The sequence below is a fragment of the Vicugna pacos genome, chromosome 16, assembly GCF_048564905.1.
Source record: "Vicugna pacos chromosome 16, VicPac4, whole genome shotgun sequence".
NCBI lineage: Eukaryota > Metazoa > Chordata > Mammalia > Artiodactyla > Camelidae > Vicugna > Vicugna pacos.
The window spans coordinates 1,886,881-1,908,934 of NC_133002.1; the positions used below are offsets into that span (position 1 = coordinate 1,886,881).

The 22,054-nt window shown below is 54.3% G+C and overlaps 1 protein-coding gene across 6 annotated transcripts in view; it reads left to right on the forward strand.

The window, feature by feature from the left end:
* Positions 1-22,054, forward strand: part of MSI2 (musashi RNA binding protein 2) — a 376,222-nt gene that overhangs the window by 345,351 nt on the left and 8,817 nt on the right. For all 6 annotated transcript variants that reach the window (XM_072940163.1, XM_072940165.1, XM_072940162.1 and 3 more), the window contains one exon: positions 4,039-4,101. In XM_072940163.1, coding sequence (XP_072796264.1) covers positions 4,039-4,101 — 63 coding nt within the window. The remainder of the gene's footprint in view (positions 1-4,038; positions 4,102-22,054) is intronic.

The following is a 22,054-nucleotide window of genomic DNA, read 5'->3' on the forward strand; positions in this document are numbered from 1 at the left end:
AAAAGTGCCTTTGACTTCTGATCTGTAGTGAAGTCTCACAACTCCACAAAGGCCAGAGAAACGTCTCATTCACTGTCGGTGGGATGGTGACAGCTTTCACTTAGATGAGTTACTGACCCCAGAGGTGTGATAGTGCCAACCCCAGAGGCACTGCTTTCCAGTGACAAAGGGACTTAAGTTTGTCACTGTCTTGATACCAGGAAGACAGTCTCATGCAGGCTCAGAGGGGAAGGGACTTCAGAGGTCGTCTGGCCTGACCTCCTTGCAGGAGACAGGAGTTGGTTACTCGGGGCCCAGAGAAGTGAAACGCCTTCCCCAAGTTGCACAGCAAGGCAGGGGCAGCTGGGGCCGGCGACTGGACTTCCATGACAAGTCCCGTGATCCTTCTGTTATCCCCCTGGTGGGGCAGAGGTGCTCCAGACTGGAGAGATTGGATCTTTGGGCCTGAATGACAGCTCCTGTGAGGTGTGGCACCTGCCCGGGCCTGGAATTCCACCATCAGTGCTACATTCTGCCCTCCCCAGGCATCCTCTTCTGGACTGCGAGGTTCCCTAGGAGAAGCAGGGTACCACCTTCCTAAGACGGAAGTTCCCAGCTAGGCAGCCGCTAGCTCTCAGGCCCTGAGGTTCCTACTAGCAAAACATTTTTCTCCTTTCTGCCTGATTTACTACTAAGAAGTGGGAGGTATTAGGCACCTAGGGCCACGCCACTCAGCTTGGCCCAGTTGTTATCGAGATGAACAGAACACATGTTCTAAATCGGGTATGGAAATGTAGCCCCACTGAAAAGACATCATGAAGTTGGGACGTTACAGAGGATTACAGACCACTGTTACCAGTAGGGATTCAGGGCTCTTGTGTGCGTACGACCCTCTGACCATGCGGCCCACCGCAGAGAAAGTGGAGTAGCCCTGCATGGAGGAGAGTCCTGTCTTGAAGGCAAGGCTGATGGCTGGACAGAGACCTGATGGCCTCAACAAAGTGACAGCTGACACTCATTTAAGCATCCTTCCTGGCGGACATTTTGCGTACATTAATCCCTGACGACTGTCAGCATCTCTTTTACAAATGGGGACGTCAAGGCACAGAAAGGTTAAGAAGCAGCTTGCCTACAGTCACATGGTGTAAGTGGCCAAGCCAGGCTTTGAACCCAGACAGGCTCCGTGTCCATGCACTTGGCTGTTGGGCTAACCTGCCTCATAGGGAGAAGCCTAATTGCCCTCTTCATGCGTTGGCCAGACAGGCTGTGTTGAGGAGGAGCCCCCTCTCCATGTTCCCAGCTGCAGAGTGGGGCTGGTCATCTGGGCAGTGGAGGGAGCTAGGGCGGCCACGGGCACTCATGGACCAAGGGCTCAGCCACTGCTGGCGTGGGCCTCAGCCCCAGCGAGAAGCCCTGAGCCCTGCCAGACCTGCCTAATTCCCCCAGGTCTTCCCTTGAATACCCTGCCAAGGGCAGTTCTCTCCTTGGCTGCCTGGACCCCCCTCCCTTCAAAAATAAAAATAGGAGAGGTTTCCCGAAAGAGAGCCTGTCCCAGGTGATCCCTGGCTCCCGAGGGCCTGGGGAGAGGTGCTGAGAACAGGACCTCCCTGCTCTTCCAGCTCTTCCAGGTCCAGCGCTGGGAGCTCCTGGTCCTCAGGTCCCTCCTGCTGTCCTGGAGGCAGGCTGGGCTCCATCGGGACAGCTTTAGGCCTGTGACAGCCCCTCGCTGGGGCAGCCCCAGTGCACCCCCACATACACACTCACCCCTTTCCTGGATCTGTGCTCATGCATCCCCTAGAAGCCCCGCCACCACCGAGAGCCCACTGGCCTTGGAAATACCATCAAGAGTTTATCTGCCAGGTCATTTGGAGAACAAATTTGGGGTGACCAGTGAGGCTGGATAGCCTAACAGGACAGGAGGGGGATGGCAGGGCGCTAGGCAGGTGGGCCAGGACGATAGCCCGATATACAGGACGCTGGTACATCGCCGTCTCCTCCCCGCTGGAGATGCCCAAGGAGGCCAGGCTGGGGCAGGGGCTGTGGGGGGAGCCTACTGTCTCAGATGCCCGGTATCTCTGGAGCGGTGCTGTGAGGGCTGCCTCCCCTGTCCTGGGCACGCCGGATGGCTCTCCTCCCTTACTCCCCCACCCCCTCTTCTCACGCCTGTCACCCCGCTTAGCCCCGTTTTGATGGTTGAGATTAAATTCCAGCCCGTAGCAGTGTCTGAGCCTTTATCTGAGATTAAGGATAATGCGTTTCCTTTCTTGGATAAGGTTTTTTTTTTCCCCCTTCCCTCTCTCTCTCGGACTTTTTTGTCCAAAATGCACTCAACTCCAGAAAATAGACCTTTTGTTAAAATTCTTTTTAATTCACTAAACTCCCCTCCCCCAGTTCTGTCCCCTCTCTCTTCCCACCACCACCTTTTCATGCTTCCAACGAAACCTGTTTCGAGTGCAAGGTGAGACAGCGCGAAAGAATAAACACCTCCCTTCTGACCCCCGCCTGCCGCTGCCTCCTCCCTCAGGGTCCCCTGGTATAAACATTCGGGACGGGGAGAAATAACTTGACTTCTTCCTTATTTTCCTTCAGCACTTTCCGCAGGCACCCACATCTTCAGAAATCTAGACTCTGCCTGGAAGAAATGGGGAGAGGACTCGGTGGGGGAGTCCCTTCCTCGGTCTCGGCAGGGGTCATTGCCGTGTACATTTATTTCACCTGGATCTTTCTTTTTCCCCCTTCAACAGCCCTATTACCATATTTAAATGCAAGTATGTCTCTTTTCATTGGCATTTGAAGTAGCTTAGCCTGACGTTTTTTAGAATAGCTCCTCTGTTCCCTGTTGAACTTCGTTTCTCCCCAGTAGTTCCGTGTAGCTAGGACGATAGTCTTAGAGTTTAGTGGGCTTCTAGTTTGCTGTGTTTGGGGGACGGCTCTCTCTCTCCTTTCTATCCTCCCCTGCTCCCCACTCTCCAAGGTGCATGTTCCACACCCTCGTCCTGTAGCAGTTCCTGTGTTTGGAAGGCTCAGTGGCCAAGGCTGAGCCCCTCTGGGGGGCTGTTTGTTTGCTGCTGGCTTCTGGCACATCATTTAAAACCACAGTCACTGGAAATTGGTCTTGGGATCAGGCTGCCAGGTGTCTGCCTGGATGGCAGAGGGGGTTTGTTCATGTCTGGGGGAGCATGGCTGTGAGTGTCTCCTGGGGCGTGACTGTGTGTGCACATGCTAGTGACCGAGAGAAGCCCAGGGGAGGGGACTCTTCCTTCACCTGGACACTCTGCAGCCGCACTGGGTCACCGTGTCCTTCTGACGTTTGGTCCGATTGCTGGGCCAGCCTTGCCACCTGGTGCACTGTTAGATAGCACAAGGGCTTGATCAAGGCCCCTGGGAGACCCTTCTATGCCAGCTTGATTGGGACGGTGGCACTCAGACCGAAGAGCCAGATCTAAATCCCTGTAATGTGCCTCAGGAGCCGTGGGGTCCCCGAAACCCCACACTTCCTCCCACAGCTGGACCCCCAGAAGGGTTTGCTCTTAGGCCTGGGGCCGTGACGCTGCTGACAGGAAGATCTGGAGCCGAGACGGCCGAGCAGACCTGCAGAGCCTCAGGAGAACAGCTGGACTTGAGCCATCTCCTGGCCAAGGCGGCTGTTGTATCAAGAGGCCATCCAAGGGCCTCCTGCCTGGGGCTCAGGGCTGCCTGTGACCTGGCCAGGCTTGGAGCCCCCAGGCTCTGGACAAGCCCTGGGGAATCGCCAGGTGCCCACACAGGGCCAGCCGGGAGCTCGCCCCTCTCTCAAGAGATGTTCCTCCTAATCTTCCATTATTTCGGTGTGCCTTCCAGAACCAGGTTCTAGGCTGACAGGCGTGTGAGACTCAAACGCACCTAAAGACGCTGTGCCTTCCAGAAGCCTGAGAGCCCCTGACCCGTGTCCCTCCTAAAAGCCGACCCGTGGACTTCCCTTCCCACTCCTGTCTTCTGTGTTGGGGATGGGGAGCGCGGCCGGTGCGATGTGGCTGGCTCCCGGGACCCTCCTTCACCCAGCTCCTCTCTCTCCGCCAGGCTTCCCGGCAGCAGCTTACGGACCAGTGGCAGCGGCGGCGGTGGCGGCGGCAAGAGGCTCAGGTAGGAAGGTGTACGGGACAGGCGGCTCCCAGGCATGCCCAGTGTGCAGGGGAAGGTAAAGGCCCTGTTGGATCTGTGTGGCTGCGTCTGTCCACTCCTCTCACCACAGCCCGGAGGGTGGGGGCAGGGAAGCGCGGGCCGGGCCCTGCCACCCAGGGCAGCCCCCCGCAGGGCTCAGTCACGGGACTGCCAACCAAAGGTAGAGGATTATTCTCTCACTGAAAAAAGGAAAAGGAGTTTCTTTCTGACTCTGGACAGCCCCTTCACCTGACAGCTGGCTTCAGGGCACCCGTGGTCCTTTCCCTCCCTGGCTTCTGCTGGTTCACACGGCCCCCTGCCTTGCATCTCTGACCCAGCCAGAGAAGTTCTAGGTCGTGAAGGGAAGCTCAGAGCCCATCCACGTGTTCCTGGCATTGGAGCAGCCCGCCCTCTCGGCCCTGCTGCCCTTGCCAGGTGGCTTGCTGCTGCGGCTAACCCCCAAGTCCCCGAGGGTCAGACACAGGGCCGCCCCTGACCCCAGGGAGCAGAGCTGCTCTTCGCGAAGCCCCTGCGGCATCCCAGACTCTCTTCTTAGCAGATACCAGAGAGCTCCTGGACTCCAGCTGCCAAGGGAATCGGGGCTCTCCCTCCCATGAGGTGGTCCCGGTCCTGTGGTCTCCAAATCCAACCCTTTAGGGGGACTGGACCCCCTGGGGCAAGGTGGGAACCTTTTCCCAGCGGCACTGTGGAGTCAGGCTGGACCCAGGCTGTTGTCCATCTCCCCCCAATGCTCTCTGCCTTCCTAAGCAAGCAGGGCTTCCGCTGTGTGCTGGGCCACCAGGGAGGCCTCCTGACCTCCCCTGACCCACCCCAGCACCGAGAGGCCTAGTCCTCCTAAACCCAGGAGCCCTGGTTTGCAGCTCTCCCCCAACACCCCGCAGCCAGGGCACTGGAGCACCCGGGGAAGCCATTGGCTTGATGTAACAGGGCTACATCAAGAGGAAGGTCGGGGAAGGGAGGTGCTGATGAGGGTCCAGGAAGTGGGACATTAAAAGCCCAAAGGGCAAATGCCAAAAAGCCCCTCACCCTCGGTGGTAAGAGACTGGCACAGTGAGGCCCTTTAGAAACATCAGTAAAAATCCGTTCCATGCAAACTGGCACTGCCTCGAGCTACAAAGGACCCACTCCCCTGAGTCACCCACTGGGGGATTGTTTGGAGGGGCCAGGGGATTCTCAGGGGCTGCTGAGGGCCAGTTAGCCAGAGAGCTGGGGGGGGCCGGAGCGCCGGGCGCCTTTCCTCGGCCTCTGCCTGCCCCAGCCCACCTCCCACGGCCCCACCGGCCCTCTGGCCAGTGTCCCTTGGTCCCCCTGCCCTGGGGGCAGATTGCACAGCTGCCTTGTGTCTCCCTGTTCCGTTTGGTTTTTTAACCAAAGCACTTTTTGGTATCAGTCCAAATGAGCCTCTGTCCTACCTGTGCCTGGAGGGGGGATGACAGAAAGAAAACTCTTGAGATTTTTGAGTGTTGTTGGTTGTTGTTTTCTCCGTTCAGTTTCTTTCTTATTGTAACTTGGATTATGAAACTAAACTTTAACCCGAAATTAACCCTGCCTTTCTCCCCACCCCCATTCTCCTTGACTTCATGGCAAGTTTAAAGGGCAGCATGGGGTTCTTTGCGAGTCTGAGTGGTCTCCCCATGGTCTGTGCCCCACTTCGGCCACCCCCACCCTCTCACAGACCCCCCAGAGCCAGGCGGGAGTCCCACTATCCCCTCTAACTCCTAACCCCAAGGGTCAGAGCCATCTCCAACCACACTTTTTTTTTTTTCAGGATCAGTGGTGTTTTATTTGTAGCCATTTCCATCGGGAGAGAAGTCTCCCACAGGCCGTTCTAGGTCAGCCATGCTCATCACTGCACTGTTAGTGAATTCTGTTCAGGAGTGTGCTCCCAGAGCCCCTGCCCACAGCAGCCTGGGTTAACGCAAGGAGTAAATCCTCAACCTTGAGGTGCCCACCCCAGGTGCGGGCTTGGCTGGGAAGCTACAGGGCACCCCACGGTGCTGCCTGGGTGGGCTGGAGGCCAGTGACCCGGCTGTGCCTGCCAAAGTCAGAACACCGCCCTGGCTGGATGACACCTGCCCACATGTAGACAGGGTAGCCTGGCCACCACCCACCCCACCTGCTTTGGACCTGGACAGGGTTACAAGGCTGGGGAAAAGTGATCTCTGCCTGTCTTTCTCTTAGTGCATTTTGGCCTATAAGGACTATCCCCTCCCTCTCTCCCTCCCTCCTTCTAGAAAATGATCTGGACCCCAAGTCTGGCAGGTTGGCCAGTTATTTACCTGTTCCAGTGGCCTCTGGGTGGCATTTTGGCATGTATGTGAGGGGCTGCCCAGACTTACTTGGGTGCGTGCATCAGCCCAGGCCAGCGGGGGTTCACTGAGGGCCAATGCCGGGCTCTACCTTCAGCCGCTCCTGCAACCCTGCCCCACCCATCCCAGCTGCTCCCCAGGGGAGGGGGATGACCCTTCAGCCCCTTCCCCCTGACCCCCCACCCCAGAGCAAGCAGCCTGGGCTGCTGGAGGGTGTCACAAGTTCAACTGCATTCTCTCCTAGCGGGGAGCTGGTTCAGGGAGTCTGCGGAGTACCGCCCTTGAGCTCGGCCCCCTGCTGAACCTGGCAGCAGACTGTGAACTGCGGGACATGGGGCCTCTGCTCCCCAGGGGCTCTCGGGCTTGGTTTGGGGCTCAGGCGTCCTATGGGAGGCCCTCTTCTCACTTCCATTTTTGCCTAGCTCCCCAGTTCTGTGTGGTTTTTCCCTCCCTCATTAGGACATGCTGAGGGAGCTTCCTGAGTGGAAGCCCCTGCCGAGGCCGGGGTGGGAAGCAGCTTTGACTTCGCTCAGGTTGGCAACAGCACCGTCAGGGCGCTGGGGTCAGGGTCAGAGGTCCCCGGGTCACCTCGGCCGACTCCTGTGGACCAGCCCACCTCCCTGCTCCCAACTCAACCCGGACCTGAGGTGAGGGGGCTCAGGTGGCCCCCAGGGGATGTCCCAGCGACTCCTAGATGACTTCACTATCAGTGTCACTTTTCTTTTACCTTCACCTGGAAGTTTGAAACGTCATCTTTTCTTGTGCTCAGTCGAGACTTTGTTTGTTCATTTTGATCGTATTCATTCAGTTCCAGTGGCCCCATCATGTCCCGCCTAAACCTAAATCCAGTTTGGCAAATGACCCCCCCCAACAGGGGAGGGAGACGGTTCGGATTTCCAGGCTGTTTGATTTCTGGGTGGCGTCATGGGTGTATCAGTCCTAGAGCTTCCGGCCCGGCCCCGGCCCAGCCCCCGCCCAGCCCCGGCCCAGCCCCGGCCCAGCCAGGACCCCTTACTGTGCTTTACACTTGCCAGCTTTGTTCCCATCCAGTGACATGAGCTCCTGACGGTGGTGGTGAGTGTGAGAGTCACCTTTCTGTTGTCTTTTCTCTTGCTTGGTTGGGGCTGCGGTGAGAGTGTCTCTGAGGCATACTTTCCCGCCTCTCTTACACTAGGATCTGCACACCTCCTCTCAAACACTCTTCTGAGCACGCTCAGCGGGAAGGTTTGTCCGCACCTATTAATCCTCTCTCAGTGTCCAGCTTCCTGTTAGTACCAGCTGGTTTGCATGTTTTTGCTTGTTCAGATGAAACAGTTCAAGAAACAAACTCATATCCAGCTCTCCAGAAATGTCTTTTTTTTTTGTACACTTTTGTTTTCGATTTTGTTTTTTTTGTTGTTTTTTGTTTTTTTTTAATTAGTTACAACTCCAAAACACCTGTTGTCCAGTAAAACATTTCACACCCCCTGCCTGTTCTTAGACTGTCTGTATCTGTGGGACTGAACCAAATGCATGCACTGTAGTAGACGTACTGGTAGCTGTAGCCGTAGATGTGGAACGTGCATTGTTGAGTTGATATTACAGGGTTTGTCTCGGGCGGCTCGGCACAGCACGACCGTCTGGAGGACAGCGTGGGGAGCCAGGAAGAGAAGGGACTCCATATTTTCTATGTTGCCAAGGGGGCTTGGATCCATGTTCTCGCCATCAGCCACCACCACCTCCCTCACACTCCCTGCTCCCCCAGTCCAGAACTGGGTCACCACCCTCAGCTCAAGCCTTCCCAACTGAGCTCTCTCCGGACAGTGCCCAACTCGAGCGAAAGAAAGTGGAACCAGGGTTGGAAGGAGTCTTCATGCTCTTCCTTGTTCTTGTCTCCCTCGTGTGGTTCTCAAACAGAGCAGGTCTTCTCCTGTTTCTTAGGGCCTAGCAGCAAGGCTCCTCCAAGCCCGCTCCTCCTTGAGTCCTTTGCCCGTTCACACCCAGCCCTTCAAGGAGACAGGTCCAGGCGGCAGCCCTCTCTGCATGGTCGGAGGGGAAATGAAATTCGGTAGGGAAAGGGGTTAAGATCTTGAGATCCGTGGTCTGCAGACAGGGAATGCATTTAGTCCTAGTGAAGGTCGCCGTTTGTCCTTGTACTTGGTGAAGGTAAAGGGAGAAGGGGTCGGGGCAAGTGGGGTGAGAGCAGTGACATTCCTGGTATGGAGATTATTGGCACAGCTTCATGAGGACGAGCTGGGAGGGGAGGGAGCCTGTCACATCCAAAGCAGAGGCCAGGGTTTGCCTCTGTGTCCCCAGGAAGACTTCCCAGCCCTGCAGCCCCTGCCCTCGGCTCAGGGCATGTGCATCGGTCATCTCTGGACGCACTGGGTCACCTCCATTTGTGGTGACAAGTCATAAGTCGAGCTTTTGGAGATGTCCCTAACTGTTGTCAGTTGATGGAAAGTGGAGGGGGAGTGGCCACCTTGGACCTGCGCCTAAAGCTGGGCTGGTTGGTGGCTCTGAGCCAGTGCTTCAGGAGGACACAGGCGGGCTCTGAACCTTCAGGGGTGCAAGTTCTCTATCATCAGGGGAGACAGAAGCCCAGGAAGTCACAGAGCCTGAGAAGTCCCCAAAAGAGTGTGAAGCTACTGCAGGATGGCAGCCCTGGGGAGAGTGGCCCAGTCGGGGTGAAGCAGGCTTGAAATGCGCAGGCCAGTCAGCCAGCGGGCAGAACGAGGGCCCCGAGGCGCAGGAAGGGAACGCAGGGAGGAGCCGTCCTTCTGGCCCGGACTTCATGGGGTAGGAGTGGTCAGAACTGAGGGAAATGTCTCGAACTGTCAGGCTTCAGGGCTGCTGGAGCTGCAGACTGACCCGGGCTGGGGAGCAGGAGAAGAGGGTGGGGACAGTGGCAGGGACAGCGGCGGGGACAGCAGAACCCGCCGCCCCACCCTCCACTGACCTAAATCCTAGGTCTGGCTCTGCTAGGAAAATGACTTTGCTGCTCTGTGGCTGGACAGCCTAAGTAGGTAAAATGAACAAGAGAAAAATTCAAGTCCAAGGACAGAAGAAATAAGTTAATAAAATAAGCACCTGGGTGGAGAGAGTAGCTCTCAGGCCTCCCTTGCTTTTATCTCAGGATATTTTCCACATCCCCAGTGCAGTCCTCCGTCTTATACGTGTTCAGGACTGAGGATGTCCACATACTCCTCCGGCCGCTGGAGAGATCGGCGCACTGTTTGCACCGACTGTGGCATTAGCCTCCGGCTTCCCAGGCGTTGTTTTCAACAAGAGAGTATTGAAGGTCTGTGCTGTGCCAAAGACAGGCAGCACTTCTTGCCTTCAGTGGGCCGAGAATCTAGAGCCCTCCCCTTGAAAGCCCCTACGTCCCACAGTGCATTGTTTCTGGCACTTTCAGCTTCATTGTGAAAAGGAAAATGGTTCACTGTGCTGCCTTTATTTCTGAAGATGGATGTCCTGTGCCTCCATCAGCAGGAGCTGACGTCTGGGAACAGGACTGCAGTGCAGGCATCTTTTCTTTCTCACGCAGCCTCCTTTGTGCCAGCAGCAAGCATCCTCGGGGGGCTGTGACCCCAGGATGGCCCATCTGTGGGTAGGGTCATGGGGACACCCTCTTTGGGATGGAGCCAGCACAGTAGCCCAGAGGGAGAACAAGTCTGTGACATTAGGACCAGCTGCTACAACCAGACTTGCCCGAAAGACCTTCCCTGAACGTGTATCTCCCAGTTGCTGCTTTGCACTCTAGACAAGGGCACCCTTTTTCTCAGCTTGTCATTAAAATCCTCATTTCTGGGAGAACCAGGACTTTCCCTACAGAGTCCAGCATTGGATTTCAGTAACCCCAGGGAATTTATAATAATGTGTAGAGCTACCCGCCTCTGACCTCAGCTTCATTCATTTTCCAAGGGCTTTTGGACCAACTCTGTTGAGGATAAAATACATCAGCTCTAATCAATAATTTTGTAATAGAAATACTATACACTTGATAAATCAGCTCTGGTGCAATTAGTGACTAGCCACGAAGCCCAGACCTAAGTATAAGTTAATCCTAAAGTGAATGGAGTGGGAGAATGTTAATGGTCTTCTAAATCAGGGGCATTATTTTCAGTGGGTGAAGCGTCATGCCCGCCCCCTGAGCTGGTTGGCCCTCCCTCAGGCTGGCTCTGGAGCCCAAGCCTGGCTGTGTGGAGGAGGGGTGGGAAGAGTGGTGCCCTTGGACGCTCTGTGAGAGCGTGTAGAGCCCAAGAGAGGGGGGCAGAGGGACCCCCTCCTTGCACCCTGGGCTGGGTGGGGGCACTGCAGAGTCTGGGGAGCCTGGAAAGTCAGTGAACCCACACGTTGGTGAGAATCATCAAAGGGGCACATGCCTGAGTACATGACGGCTCCTTGTGTTTCTGCAGAGCTTAGAGTGTCATGTCTATGGCTGCAGCTACCCCCTGAGACAGGCAGGAAGGCAGAAGTGTTTGGCTTGCTTTTACATGTTTGTTTTTACAAGAAAGCTGGGCTGCTGCAGAACGGTGACATGACTTATCCAAAGTCACCCAGCTGGTTAACCTGAGGCAAGGCTTTGGGTAAGGACCCTGAACTGGAACCCAGGTCTTTGGCCACCTTTAAGTGACTCAGTGGAGAAACCATGTTTGTTCATAAAGAACTCACCTGCCGCCCGGACGCCCTGCACTTGCGGGGACGCGGCGTGTCCTGGGAAAGCCCAGCAGCCTTGGCTGCCAGCTCTGTGTCCTCTGAGGACTCATGCGCCGCCACCTCGCAGTCCAGCCTTTCAGATGTAGATTTCAGAACCAGGCCCAGGGCACATCTGCCATGGAGTTCAAATGGGCAGATATTTACTAAGTGTTTAACAACACTAATTATTAATATAGGTGGCAGACACTGCCGTCGGCCTGAAATCAAGGTGTTTTGGACTGTATCAGGAAACCCAGCGCAGCATGGTTAAATATTAGAAGGGACTTACTGGCTGGCATCCTGGAAGCTGAGCTTCGTGTGCAGACTGTTCAGGCCTCTTTTTCTGCGGTTCTCCTAGCTTTGCCCTCTTTCTTGTTTCAATATTGTCCCTCCGTTGGTTTCCTGTGATGGCAAAATGGCTGCAACAAGTTCCTGCTTCATACTACCCTGTCTAGAACAAGAGGGGGTGTCAGGTGATCCCGAATTCTAGCAGAAGGTCCAGAACTTTGTGCTTCTTGGCCGAGGCCAAGGTCGCTGAGGGTGGGATCCATCTCCTCTAAACTGAAGAACTCTTACACAGGGGAAGAAGGATGGACTTCCAAAGGAAGACCTGGGTGCTGATCAAAGGGTGAGGGGCGAGAATGATGCTGGGTAGACAAGCAGTGCTGCCCACCGCAGCCCGGGAAGCTTGTAGAGAATAGAGAACACAGTCCCTGCCCTGGAGGCTCCCCCAACCTGGCTTGGAGACTAACCTGTACTTACAATGTGCTGCCTAAGCCCAGTGAAGGAGTACAGAGGAGGAAGTGATTAGCTTTTCGGGGAAGTCAGGGAAGATTTCACAGGGGAGTGAGTGTTTATAATTCTACAGGACAAATAGGAGCTCCCCAGGGAGCCAGAGGGAACAGCTTATGCAAAGACACTAGAACAGCAGAGTGACTCTGAAGCCCTGCAGGCAGAAGGTTCACTCTGGCTAGGAAATAAAATGCAAGGCAGGCAAGGGGTGGGAGTGACAATGCGCTACAGAGCTGGGTGGAGCCAGAGCTGAAGAGCCCAGATTCACCCAGGCAACTGGGAGCCTCAAAGAGACTAGAAACCAAGAAGTGACGTCAGATGTCTATGTTAGACAAGCCTGACAGCACGGTGGATTAGAGAGGCATAAGGACAAGTGACAAACCGTGAAATTGTAAACACTCCATAAATGTTCATATACAGCTGCCCAGTAAGAGATGCTCTGGGCCATTTGCTCTTACCCATTAGCTGATGAACTCTGGGCTCAACGTCATGCTGGTTTGGGGACAGTGGAAGCTGTCTAGTGGGCAGTGAGGGTATAAGCTTGAAGAGGTAGAGACAGGCTAGATTCTGGGAGAGGGAGACTTTGAAAGCCACATTGATACAGTCGTTGGTGGGAGAGGGAGGTTCATATTCTTTATGGCAGTGGAGCTTCATAAGGTCGGAACCAACGAAGGAAGATCAACCTGGCAGTGGCCCCACAGAGAACAGCCTGACCCCTAATCCCTGGGGCTGGGGCTGGGTTTGTGACCTGGAGCAAGGGGAGGGGAGCAGGACAGACCCTGGAGGGCATTCCATATAAGGGAGAGTCCACCTTAGTTTCCAGTGATTCTCCTTTGCTTCTGCCAGCAAGTTGTTATCCATTCCCTGCTTGGGGCTATTGGTTCCCATTCCTGTGCCCTCGGCAGCCACTGCCCTCATCCATCCTTCCTGCCAGTCCGTTTCCCTCTGTCCTCGACTTTGCTCCCTGCATTCAAATCTGGCTCAGGCCATCAGGGAAGCCATACCTGATTAACCCTCCCTGGGGCGCCCCCTCCTTTGCTCTGGCTCCTCTATATTTGTGCATCTTGTGTCCTCAGTCCTCTTCCCGTTTGGTGAGTTCTCCTGAATGAAGGGCAGGATGTTGAGTCTTTGGATGGTGTTTTTCATGTATCTCAGAGGGGTGCCTGCCTTCTCCAACAATAGAAACCATCAATCTTCCTGTTCTTAGTGTAGATGAGTATTTACCATGCAATTAGAGAAAACAGAAAACAAAGGGACCCTTTGTTCCTGAATGCTCATTAATAAATAAAAAAGGTCTCCCCTTTCCATCCTGGGATCCTGCACAACAGGAGGTGGGTGAATGATGCTTTTGAACAGCTGTGATTGGCTGTTGGAATTAGATCTGTCAGGATGAGCCACAACAAAATCTATTCTATGGCATGGATAGGAGGGTTCCAGCCAGCAACACACCCACCTGGGAGGTCCCTTAAGGGAAGGATATCTTGCAAGTGGTTGATAAAATGCTAAGACACCTCTTAGCCAATTTTAATAAAATAATGGTTATAGTAATATGTTAATAACTCACATGTATTATGAGTGAGCCACGTATTGTGCTGAGTCCACCTGCCTGATCCCATTTAATTCTCATAGCACTATGAAATGGACGCTGTGATTCCCATTCCCATTTTTAAGATTTAAAAACCGTGGCTTAGATAGCTTGTCGTAGGAACAGGATTTGAGCCTAGATCTGTCTCATCAGGCCTGAGCTCGCAACCACTGTCAGCAGATGCTGCATCCTTCCAGTCCTAACGTCTTTGAAACATACCCTCAACAAAAACCTGCCACTGCCGTCAACTCAATTCTCCGTCTCCTTGGGGGAGGAGAGAACCCAAAATCATTTACAAGAGGCCACAAGAGGCATTCTCTGTATTTTTTGCATCTGCTTCTGCTGTTGCAGATTTAACCTCATGGTTCTGTCCGGCTTTGCCTGACATTTCTGATCTGGCTTCTGGTCCCTGCATCCTTTAATCCAAAGGCACACAACGGAGGCCCAGAGGAGGTGTTGTCGGGTGAGAGTGAGACAGCCTGAAGATAATTATTTGAAAGGAGCCTTTAGCTAAAACAGAACTGAAGGAAGTTAGCCACTGCCTGAGGAAACTAGGCGATGCAGCAGGGGAGGGCCTCTTTGGGCAAGACAGACTTCTCCGTAGGGATGAGTCAACATGCCTTCCTGCAAGCTGTGAGGACTGAATCTGGAAGGTCGCTGGGAAGCCCAGCCCAGCCCTAGAGCTGGGAGGGGATTGGCCGCCCAGTTGCTGGGGCTTTGCTTTAAGCCAATGGCTGGGAGGGGAGGGGCCGGAGGCGGGAGCAGCGGGTTCCTCGGCCAATCGCCCTGCAGGGAGGCTGAGCTCCTAGTACCATAGCAACAGGGAGCAGGGGTTCATTTGTTTTGTAGATGAGTAATTACTACGCAATTAGAGGAAGCTAAAAATAAAGGGGCCCTTTGTTCCTAGTTACTTATCAATATTAATAAAATGGTCTGTCCAGGTCTGCGGTAAACAATTAATGCAAACCTGTGTGCCTGTGGTAGAACCCACTGTGGGAGGCAGAGGCTGCCGGGCCCCACTTTACCCACTTTTTCTGAAAGTTATTTCTGACTGTAACCTGCAGAGGGTTAGTTTTCCTGGCCTTGTGGGAAAGAGGAGAGGCTCAGCCTCACCGACACACGGGACCCAGGAAGCCCTGGAATCAGGGGGTCCGTCAGGCACAGACGCTGGCAGGGTCAACTCAGCCTCCAGAGAAAAGACCACAAACACAGCAGCAAAGCCAGGAAACACGAACCTGTGTTGGAGGAAACCCCTCACCCAGTTTTGCTATGTATCCTTGGCCTCACTGACTTTTCTGGGTCTAGATTGTTCAGCTCCGTGCATAAAGCAGCCTCTAAACTTTCCACTGAGATAGCCCCCGAGATTTCAATGTCTCCCCTCCCACCTGGCTTGAAGAGAAATAAATCAGTCTTGCAGATGACTTGCTAGAAGGTTACATGGTTGTTCAAGGGTTGATATAAGGCATCCTTTATATCCCTTTCTCTTCCTAACGGAGGAGTTGCCTTGTGGATTAATCAGATAAGGATAATAAGAGGCTTTTAAAAAAAAAAAGGATAAGAACATAGATGGAAGAGCAGGGAACAGGAAGACTTGGTTCCAGTCTGGCTTCTGCTGGCAACAGGCTGGTTGATCTGGGGGCAAAGGATTTCAGACTGTTGGGTTCGTGGGAACTGTTCAGCTCTAGCTCTGCATTGCTGCTCTTTCCAATCATTGGGAGCAAAAGGGGTGACAGTGAAAGTGCCTTAAGATCTGGGAGGAGGGACTGAAGGGAAAGCCACGGCAAGTGATGAGGCAGCTTGGTAGGGATGCATCTGAAAAGTCATTCATGCATTTTTTTTTTTCGTGTGTGAAGGCAATGAGAGGGATAGAAATATTCCCAGAATTGTGTATCATTAAAAAAAAAATGCTCTGTAGTCAAATTTCCATCCGTGGGTGTGGTTGATTAACCCTTTAGAGTTTGGTGCTCTGGATGGTTTTCATTAACAAAGGTGGACCTGCTATAGCTGTTGTCTGTTGGTAAGCTCTGGAACTGACGTGAACTCGGTGGTTCTTGAATTTAGCTGCCTGTTAGAATCACCTGAGGCGTTCTTATAATTCCTAGTGTCCAGGCAACACTGTAGATCCGTCACATCAGAACCTACCGGGGTGTGGCCAGGCCTCAGTGGTACTGAAACTCCCCAGGCAAGTCCACTGTGTAACCATGGACTCAAATACCACCAGGTTCTTGCCGGATACAGGGCTTCCCAACATCTCTGTGACTTTGTCACCAGCATCCCTACCTCAGAAACAGACAAACAGAGGCAAGCCAGGCAGCTTGCCCCAGCCTCCTTTAACAAGCAGGAGAGCTGGTCTGGGATCATTAGTCTGCAGCCTTGGAGCCCAGGGCTCTCCTGCCCACCACTGGTCCTCCCAGCAGGGCCAGGAATTCCACCCTTCCAGGACAGGCAGAAGGGGGTTTTGTCTTCATAGATGGATCTCCTGCTTCCCCCGGGGACAGGCCAGGCCTGGCTGAGATTAAGGGCATGTACACATAGGACCAGCGGCCCAGAGCAACCATCAACAGGGAAGCAGCCACCCTCCTTGGCTGTCTGATGAATGGGGGCCTTTTGGTAAGGTCGGAGTTTGTTTGTTATTAAAGACCTAATTAGAAACATGAGAGGAAGCTGAATGGCGCCGTGCTTGGCTAATTAGTGACATGTATGCGCCTGCTTTGAACTTCAAGGACACAGAGCTATTAGCGCTTACATCAAAAATGGATTAAACTCCTGTGCCTTTATAATTATTAAAGACGGCCTGCTCAAGCGGAAAGCCTTTTGTACAGGTCCTCAAGGGGCTGCCCCTTGGGCATCCTCCCCACCCCACCCCCTGGCTGCTGGAGCCCCAGTGAGTTTCTGTGAAATAGGATCAGGCAGTAAATACTCATGGTACTAGGGCATGCCAGCTCCTCACAGGACGGCCCTCAGCGGACTGGACCGGTCTTTTGGGACTGAAACCAGCCCTCTCGTTGCCCTTTCTGGGGCCCGTAGGAAGGCCTCCTTTCTCTCTGGCAGTGCCCTCACCACATCACCCTGACCCCAGCAATACTGCGTGCCTCCTTGGTGCCCAGGCTTATTCTGGGGTGTGGCACAGAGGAGGGAGGTCTAGTCCTCAGGAGAGAAGCTGTCGCCTGTCTTCTGTGACGGGCATGGCCCGACCTCAGGGAGCCCGCAGTCTGATGGAGGAGGCACCTCCACTACCAGGGAGCTCCCAGTTTGGAAAGGGCAACAGAGCCCACGTCTCTGGAGGCTGGCACTCCAACACTGGAGGTTTGATTTCTTGTCCTTGATTTTTTTGCACCCTCTCTGAGGCAAAGAAAGATCCAAATAAACAGAAGAAACCGTGTCCAACTATAGGGCAAGGAAGGACACATGGACAGCGTGATTCTGTTTAAACAGCAGCCGGGAGTTGCCCTGAAGTCTGAGTGAGAGCCGGGTGCAGTCGATCTTAGACGCCGGACACGGCCCCTCAGCTGCTCCAACCCTTGGTTTCCTTGTCTGTAACCCCCGGGTAATGAAGCCTATCTTACAAGTTGTTAGGAGTGCGAACAAGATGGTGTTGAGCACCTACAGATGTGCCTGGCACACAGCAGGTGCTCAGTGAATCTCAGTTCTCTTTCCAGCCTGGCATCCTGAGAAGCCACGCTGAGCTTTTCATGGTGGCTGAGAATAATATTACAAGGATGTCGTTCTGGCCTTGGACTTCATAGTGTTTTCTTTTAACAATAGTACGTAGTGCAGGAAACGGATGCTGGGGCTGCAGTGCGAGGAGTCACTTACAAGACACCAGCAAGGCCCCGAGCCCTCTGGCCCGAGGCAGCACGGAGGGCGCCTGGGGACACGTGAGCAAAAGCCAAACTGGTTTCTTTTTTGAAAAGATAGAGAGATGGGTGTGCCCTAGACGAAGTGAGTTACCAGATCAAAATATAGCAAGGCACATTCTCTGGATTAAACTAGGAGACACTTAGAGCAGCGGAGCTGTTGCAGAGAGAGAGGGAGTCGTTCCCGGGCACCACGCCCCCATCTCCATTTCCTTTTGATGTTCAGGTCAGAGAGGGCTGGGATGGGGAGCTCTGGCATCGCCCGTGACAGCCCCTCCCGCCCTTGCCCAGCCGAGTAGTGCTGGGGGCAGCAGCCCACCTCCCCAGGGCCGCATGCAGCTGCTGGTCGGCTCAGAGCAGCATTTCCTGCCTGGGGGCCGGGGGTTTCTGGTGGGTCTCCCCATCTGCTCCTGCTTGCATGTTCTAGCCTGGAGTCTGAAACCAGTGAATTTAGGGAAAAGGCAGCAGGATGTGAGTGTTAAAACACTGCCTGCTTCAGCCAGACTGTAAACATTCGTGTCCTGGTTGACTTCCCCTCGTTTTCCCAAACACGTCAGAGGCTCAGGGCTGAGGTGCTGTTGAAACGCTCGTTCACATCCCAGAGGGAGCAGGATCTCCACCTCGCCTTCTGACTTGCGCCCTGAGCTCGGGCAGCCGCTGGGGTCCCTTCCTGGGGGAGGCTGTCGCAGCCTGGCGGACAGTTCACACTGGGACAGCAGGCGCCCGCAGGCACTGGGGACTCAGGTCACGGCCTGTCCTTCCCTGGGGCCCCTTTCCCCGTCCTTCCTTAGAACAGCAAACAAGGGCAGTCCCTCAGGAGCCCTGTCTTCTGGGAGAAAGGAGAACTTGATGGTGGCTTCTTCTTTCCCCTCCTGACAAAAGCCTGGTTTCTTTGGCCCCCAGGCCCAGGCCCACTCAAGGCTACACCATTCCCAGAATTTACCCCGTGAGCAGATGGCCGGCAGCCACTGGCCCCACCACCTCCCCTTTTCTGCCTTCCCAACCAACCCAGCCTGGTCCTTTGTGAGGAAGAGACACACTCACACCCAAGTCAGGGCTGATCATAAAAAAAGCCTCAAGATGGAAAGAGAATGAGCCGTTTCTTGAGAGTGTCCAGCAACGTAAAGTATAAAGTACCGGCTGCAAAGCCTTCCTCAGATGGGTCCGTTCGGGGTGCTTGGGGCTGCCTCCTCGCACTGATCTGAGTGGTGATGTCAATCTCCAGGTTCACCGGTAGCCCAGGGGGTGAGGGGTTTGGAGCCAGCCAGCAGTGAAGTTATCTCTTCAGGGGATGTGATTTGATTGGAAGCTGAGACCATTCAACAACATAATTAGTCCAAGCCTTCGGTTCCGCTGTCCATCAGTTCCCTACTTGAGATAGGCCACCACTAACCAGCAGACACCTGCACCGACCACAGTGGGCATAAGCAGGTTGGGTGTTCAGAGAACAGGTGGAAATCACAGTTTCCGGCACCACTGAAACCGACATTTGGAGTGTTTGTGACTCCCTGTCAGCCTAGTGAATGAGCTGACACTCTCCGTGTGTCCTGTGCAGTGTGTTCAGCGAGCCAGGCATCTCCGGATGTGTCAGGGTTTGTTGACACCAGGCTGGGTTTGTCCCTCACAGTAATAATACATTTGTTTGTCTGTGGAGACAGGGGAAGAAGTAACGTCACGTTCCTCTCTTAATCCTCTCCGAGTTTTAAAGTATATCTTCTCCCTGCCTTCTGAAATAGCTTGAATTTCAGCAGAACTTTTTTAAAAAAAATTGTTGTGTATGACATTGATTGTCTCTGCATCTGGGTCCCTGAACTGATTTGATTTTAATTTATTGTGTCATACAGTTTTCCCAGCTTAGCTCTAATTGCCAGTCCTCTCCATCCGTCTCTCCCCGCTTCAGGCTAGGCTCTAGGAGGAAGGTTTGAGCCAGGATCCCTGGGACATAGTGGCCGGGCAGACTGCTGGAGACATGCTGTAATAGTTCATAGCTGAGTGTTTCTCCTTCCATTGTCAGAGCAGGTGGATCTTTTCAGGCTGACCTTTCCCATCTGACCATCTGCATTAATTTACAGTGGGCACGACTTCCAGAGGGTGTGGTAAGACTGCAGATTGGGGTCCCCAACTCTATTCCCTGGAAGGCCTTGGCTGCGAGTCCTCAGAGCCCCTGAGCAAGGAGAAGCTGGCTATTCAGAGGGACCCAGGCAGGCCTCCACTTTGGGCAGCCACCTGGCATTATGGACCCAACATCCACTGAGCACCCCGTGTTGTGGGGGAGTCAAGCAGGTTGCTCTCACCCTGGAGAACACCGGGTCCCAGGAGAACCCCGAGAGTCCCTGCCTTGCACACACTCCCTGCCTTGAGGGAGTCTATGCTAATATGTGAGGCGGTCTCTGCTGCTGTGGGGTTTTAATCAAGGCAGAGGGAGGTGTGATATAGACAAGGCCAAGGCAGAGGGGAGTGTTAGAGTGTTTCTCTGGCATCAGCCCGTCAACAGAGCCCCCTGCTCATTCCTTTTTCAGTCAGTTTCTTTAAATTCTCTAAAACAAACCAAAATCCCTAACAGCTACTGTGATGAGTTAACACAGCCCTGCCCTCAAAGAATAGCGCCCAGGCTTATGCTCGCAGTCCTCCATTCTGCAGGAGCTGGGGGCTGGGAACATGGCCATGACACACGGCAGCCCAGACTCCCCTCCCTTGGCCCCGACGCAGGTGTAGTGCGTCCTCCTGGGTAGCACTTTCCCTTCAGAGTTGGACTTGGGGAGGATGGGCCCCCCACTGTGTTTGCCTTGCCCTGAGCAGCATACTCTCTGTCCCAGAAATGCTCTAGGGGCCATGGGGCCTCCTGCCTGAGATTAAACCAGGCAGCCACAGGTAATTCACAGAGCAGATGATTGGAATTGTCTGGAGGGCTGGCCCTGCCCTTTGGTGAAATGTGAGACCCACCAAACCAGGACCCAGGTTGAAGGCTGGGACTTGGCAGGGCCCCTGCTGGCCCCAGAGAATGTGTGCTGAGCTCATCGGGAAAGAACTTTGTAAACAGTTCCTTTCTCTGATTGGTAATAATCCTATTTTCAGGCCTTAGAGCCAGAGGGACCCTCCCAGGGGTGCCCCCATCATAGTCCGGGCTCTAGCTTTCTGCCCTAGGTCTAGCAGCACCCCTCTGGGATCATGCAGAAATATCTTGACTTCCGTACCTTTCCTAGACCTGCAGTGAGTCTCTGATGCTCATCGCCCTCTCTCACGACTAACTCATTCCACTGTCAGTCCAGCCCGCTCTGACCACAGTTGGGCTGAGCCGCGTGCAGGCTTGTGCCCGCCAGAAGGCAGGCATCTCCTGGACTTGCTGTAAAATCCCCAGGCGTCCCCCAGCTTTGGGTCCAGCCCCTGCAGGTGAGGGTCTAAGCCTACGGACAGGCCTTTGTTAAGGTCTCTGGGATGGCTTTCCTGGGTCAGCCATCAAGGTGTTGTATCCCTCGATGGGCAGGAAGTTCCTCCTTTTATCCAACGCAAAATGCCTCCCGCTTTAATTCGAATGCATTTCCTCTTGCTGACCTCAGTGAGATTTAGTGTCCTTGCTTTCCTGGCTCCCATTCCCCAAGGGTCCTTTCATCAGGTCCAAGATGATTAAATGCACCAGGTGGGTGAAGCAGATCCTTTTGTGAATCACTTCCTGATGTGTATGGCCAGTGCATTGTGCTCCCCAAGTCAGGTCTTCTGAAATCTGCCTACAGTACCTGCCTTGTTGGACTCTGCACACCTGACAGTCTCAAAAACAGGTGTATTTGTCTTAAACTTGACAAGTTACAGAGTGCCTCCTCTTTTGCATTCTCACCGCAGCCCACAGAGAATCAGGCTGATTAGGGCAGGCAGCAGCACCCACATGTCACAGATGAGGACTCCGGTGGGTGAGGGGCTGGCCCTCAGGCCCGAAGCCATGAGTCAGGGCCGGGGTCGCCCTCAGGTCTTCTGACTCCAAGTCCAGTGCCCCCTTTCTCTCCTCGTAGCTGCCGCCCTGAGTGCACCTGCTGCCTGGACCCAGAAAGCCCAGAGGATGCTGGGGAATGGGGTGAGGGGTGAAGAAGACCCTGCCTGGGATTAAACTGCTGCTGTGTGACCCTCCTTCACACGGCGAGCCCCCAAACTGCAGCCTGGAGCAAGGCTTGCCCCAGGCCACTTAGTGCTCATGGCTTCTGCTGCAAAAATGCCAGGGTATTTGCGAAATGCTGTCCTCTTCTGGGACAAGAGGGAGTTGCCCAAAGCGCAGCGCAGCTCCTTGAAGGTACAGGTTCCACTGTCCAGAACTCGGTGCTGCCTTTGCTGTGGCTGGGCATTGTCTGCACGGTGACTCTTAGCTGGGGCTCGGGCTTTAGGAGGGGAGTCTATAATCATACGGAACTTAGGGTTTTAGAGCTGTATTTTAATCTAGTGCCTTCTCCACGGTGATTCCTGTGTCATTTGATGGAAGAGGACTGAGCCAGGAGGGGTGAGATGTAGGTCTGAGAAGAACTGCTTACTGTGAAACCCCTTTCAGGCCCGCTCTCAGGCTGCAGGCCTCCTGGGCGCACAGGACCGGGAGAGGTAGCCAGGGATGGAGCAAATAACACCAGCCCTGCCATCTTCTAAGCCTACTGGAGGGGCGTGTTTCTGGACGGCATCCTTCCGAGAGCATGCTGCCTCCTGTCTCCTAGGCGGCC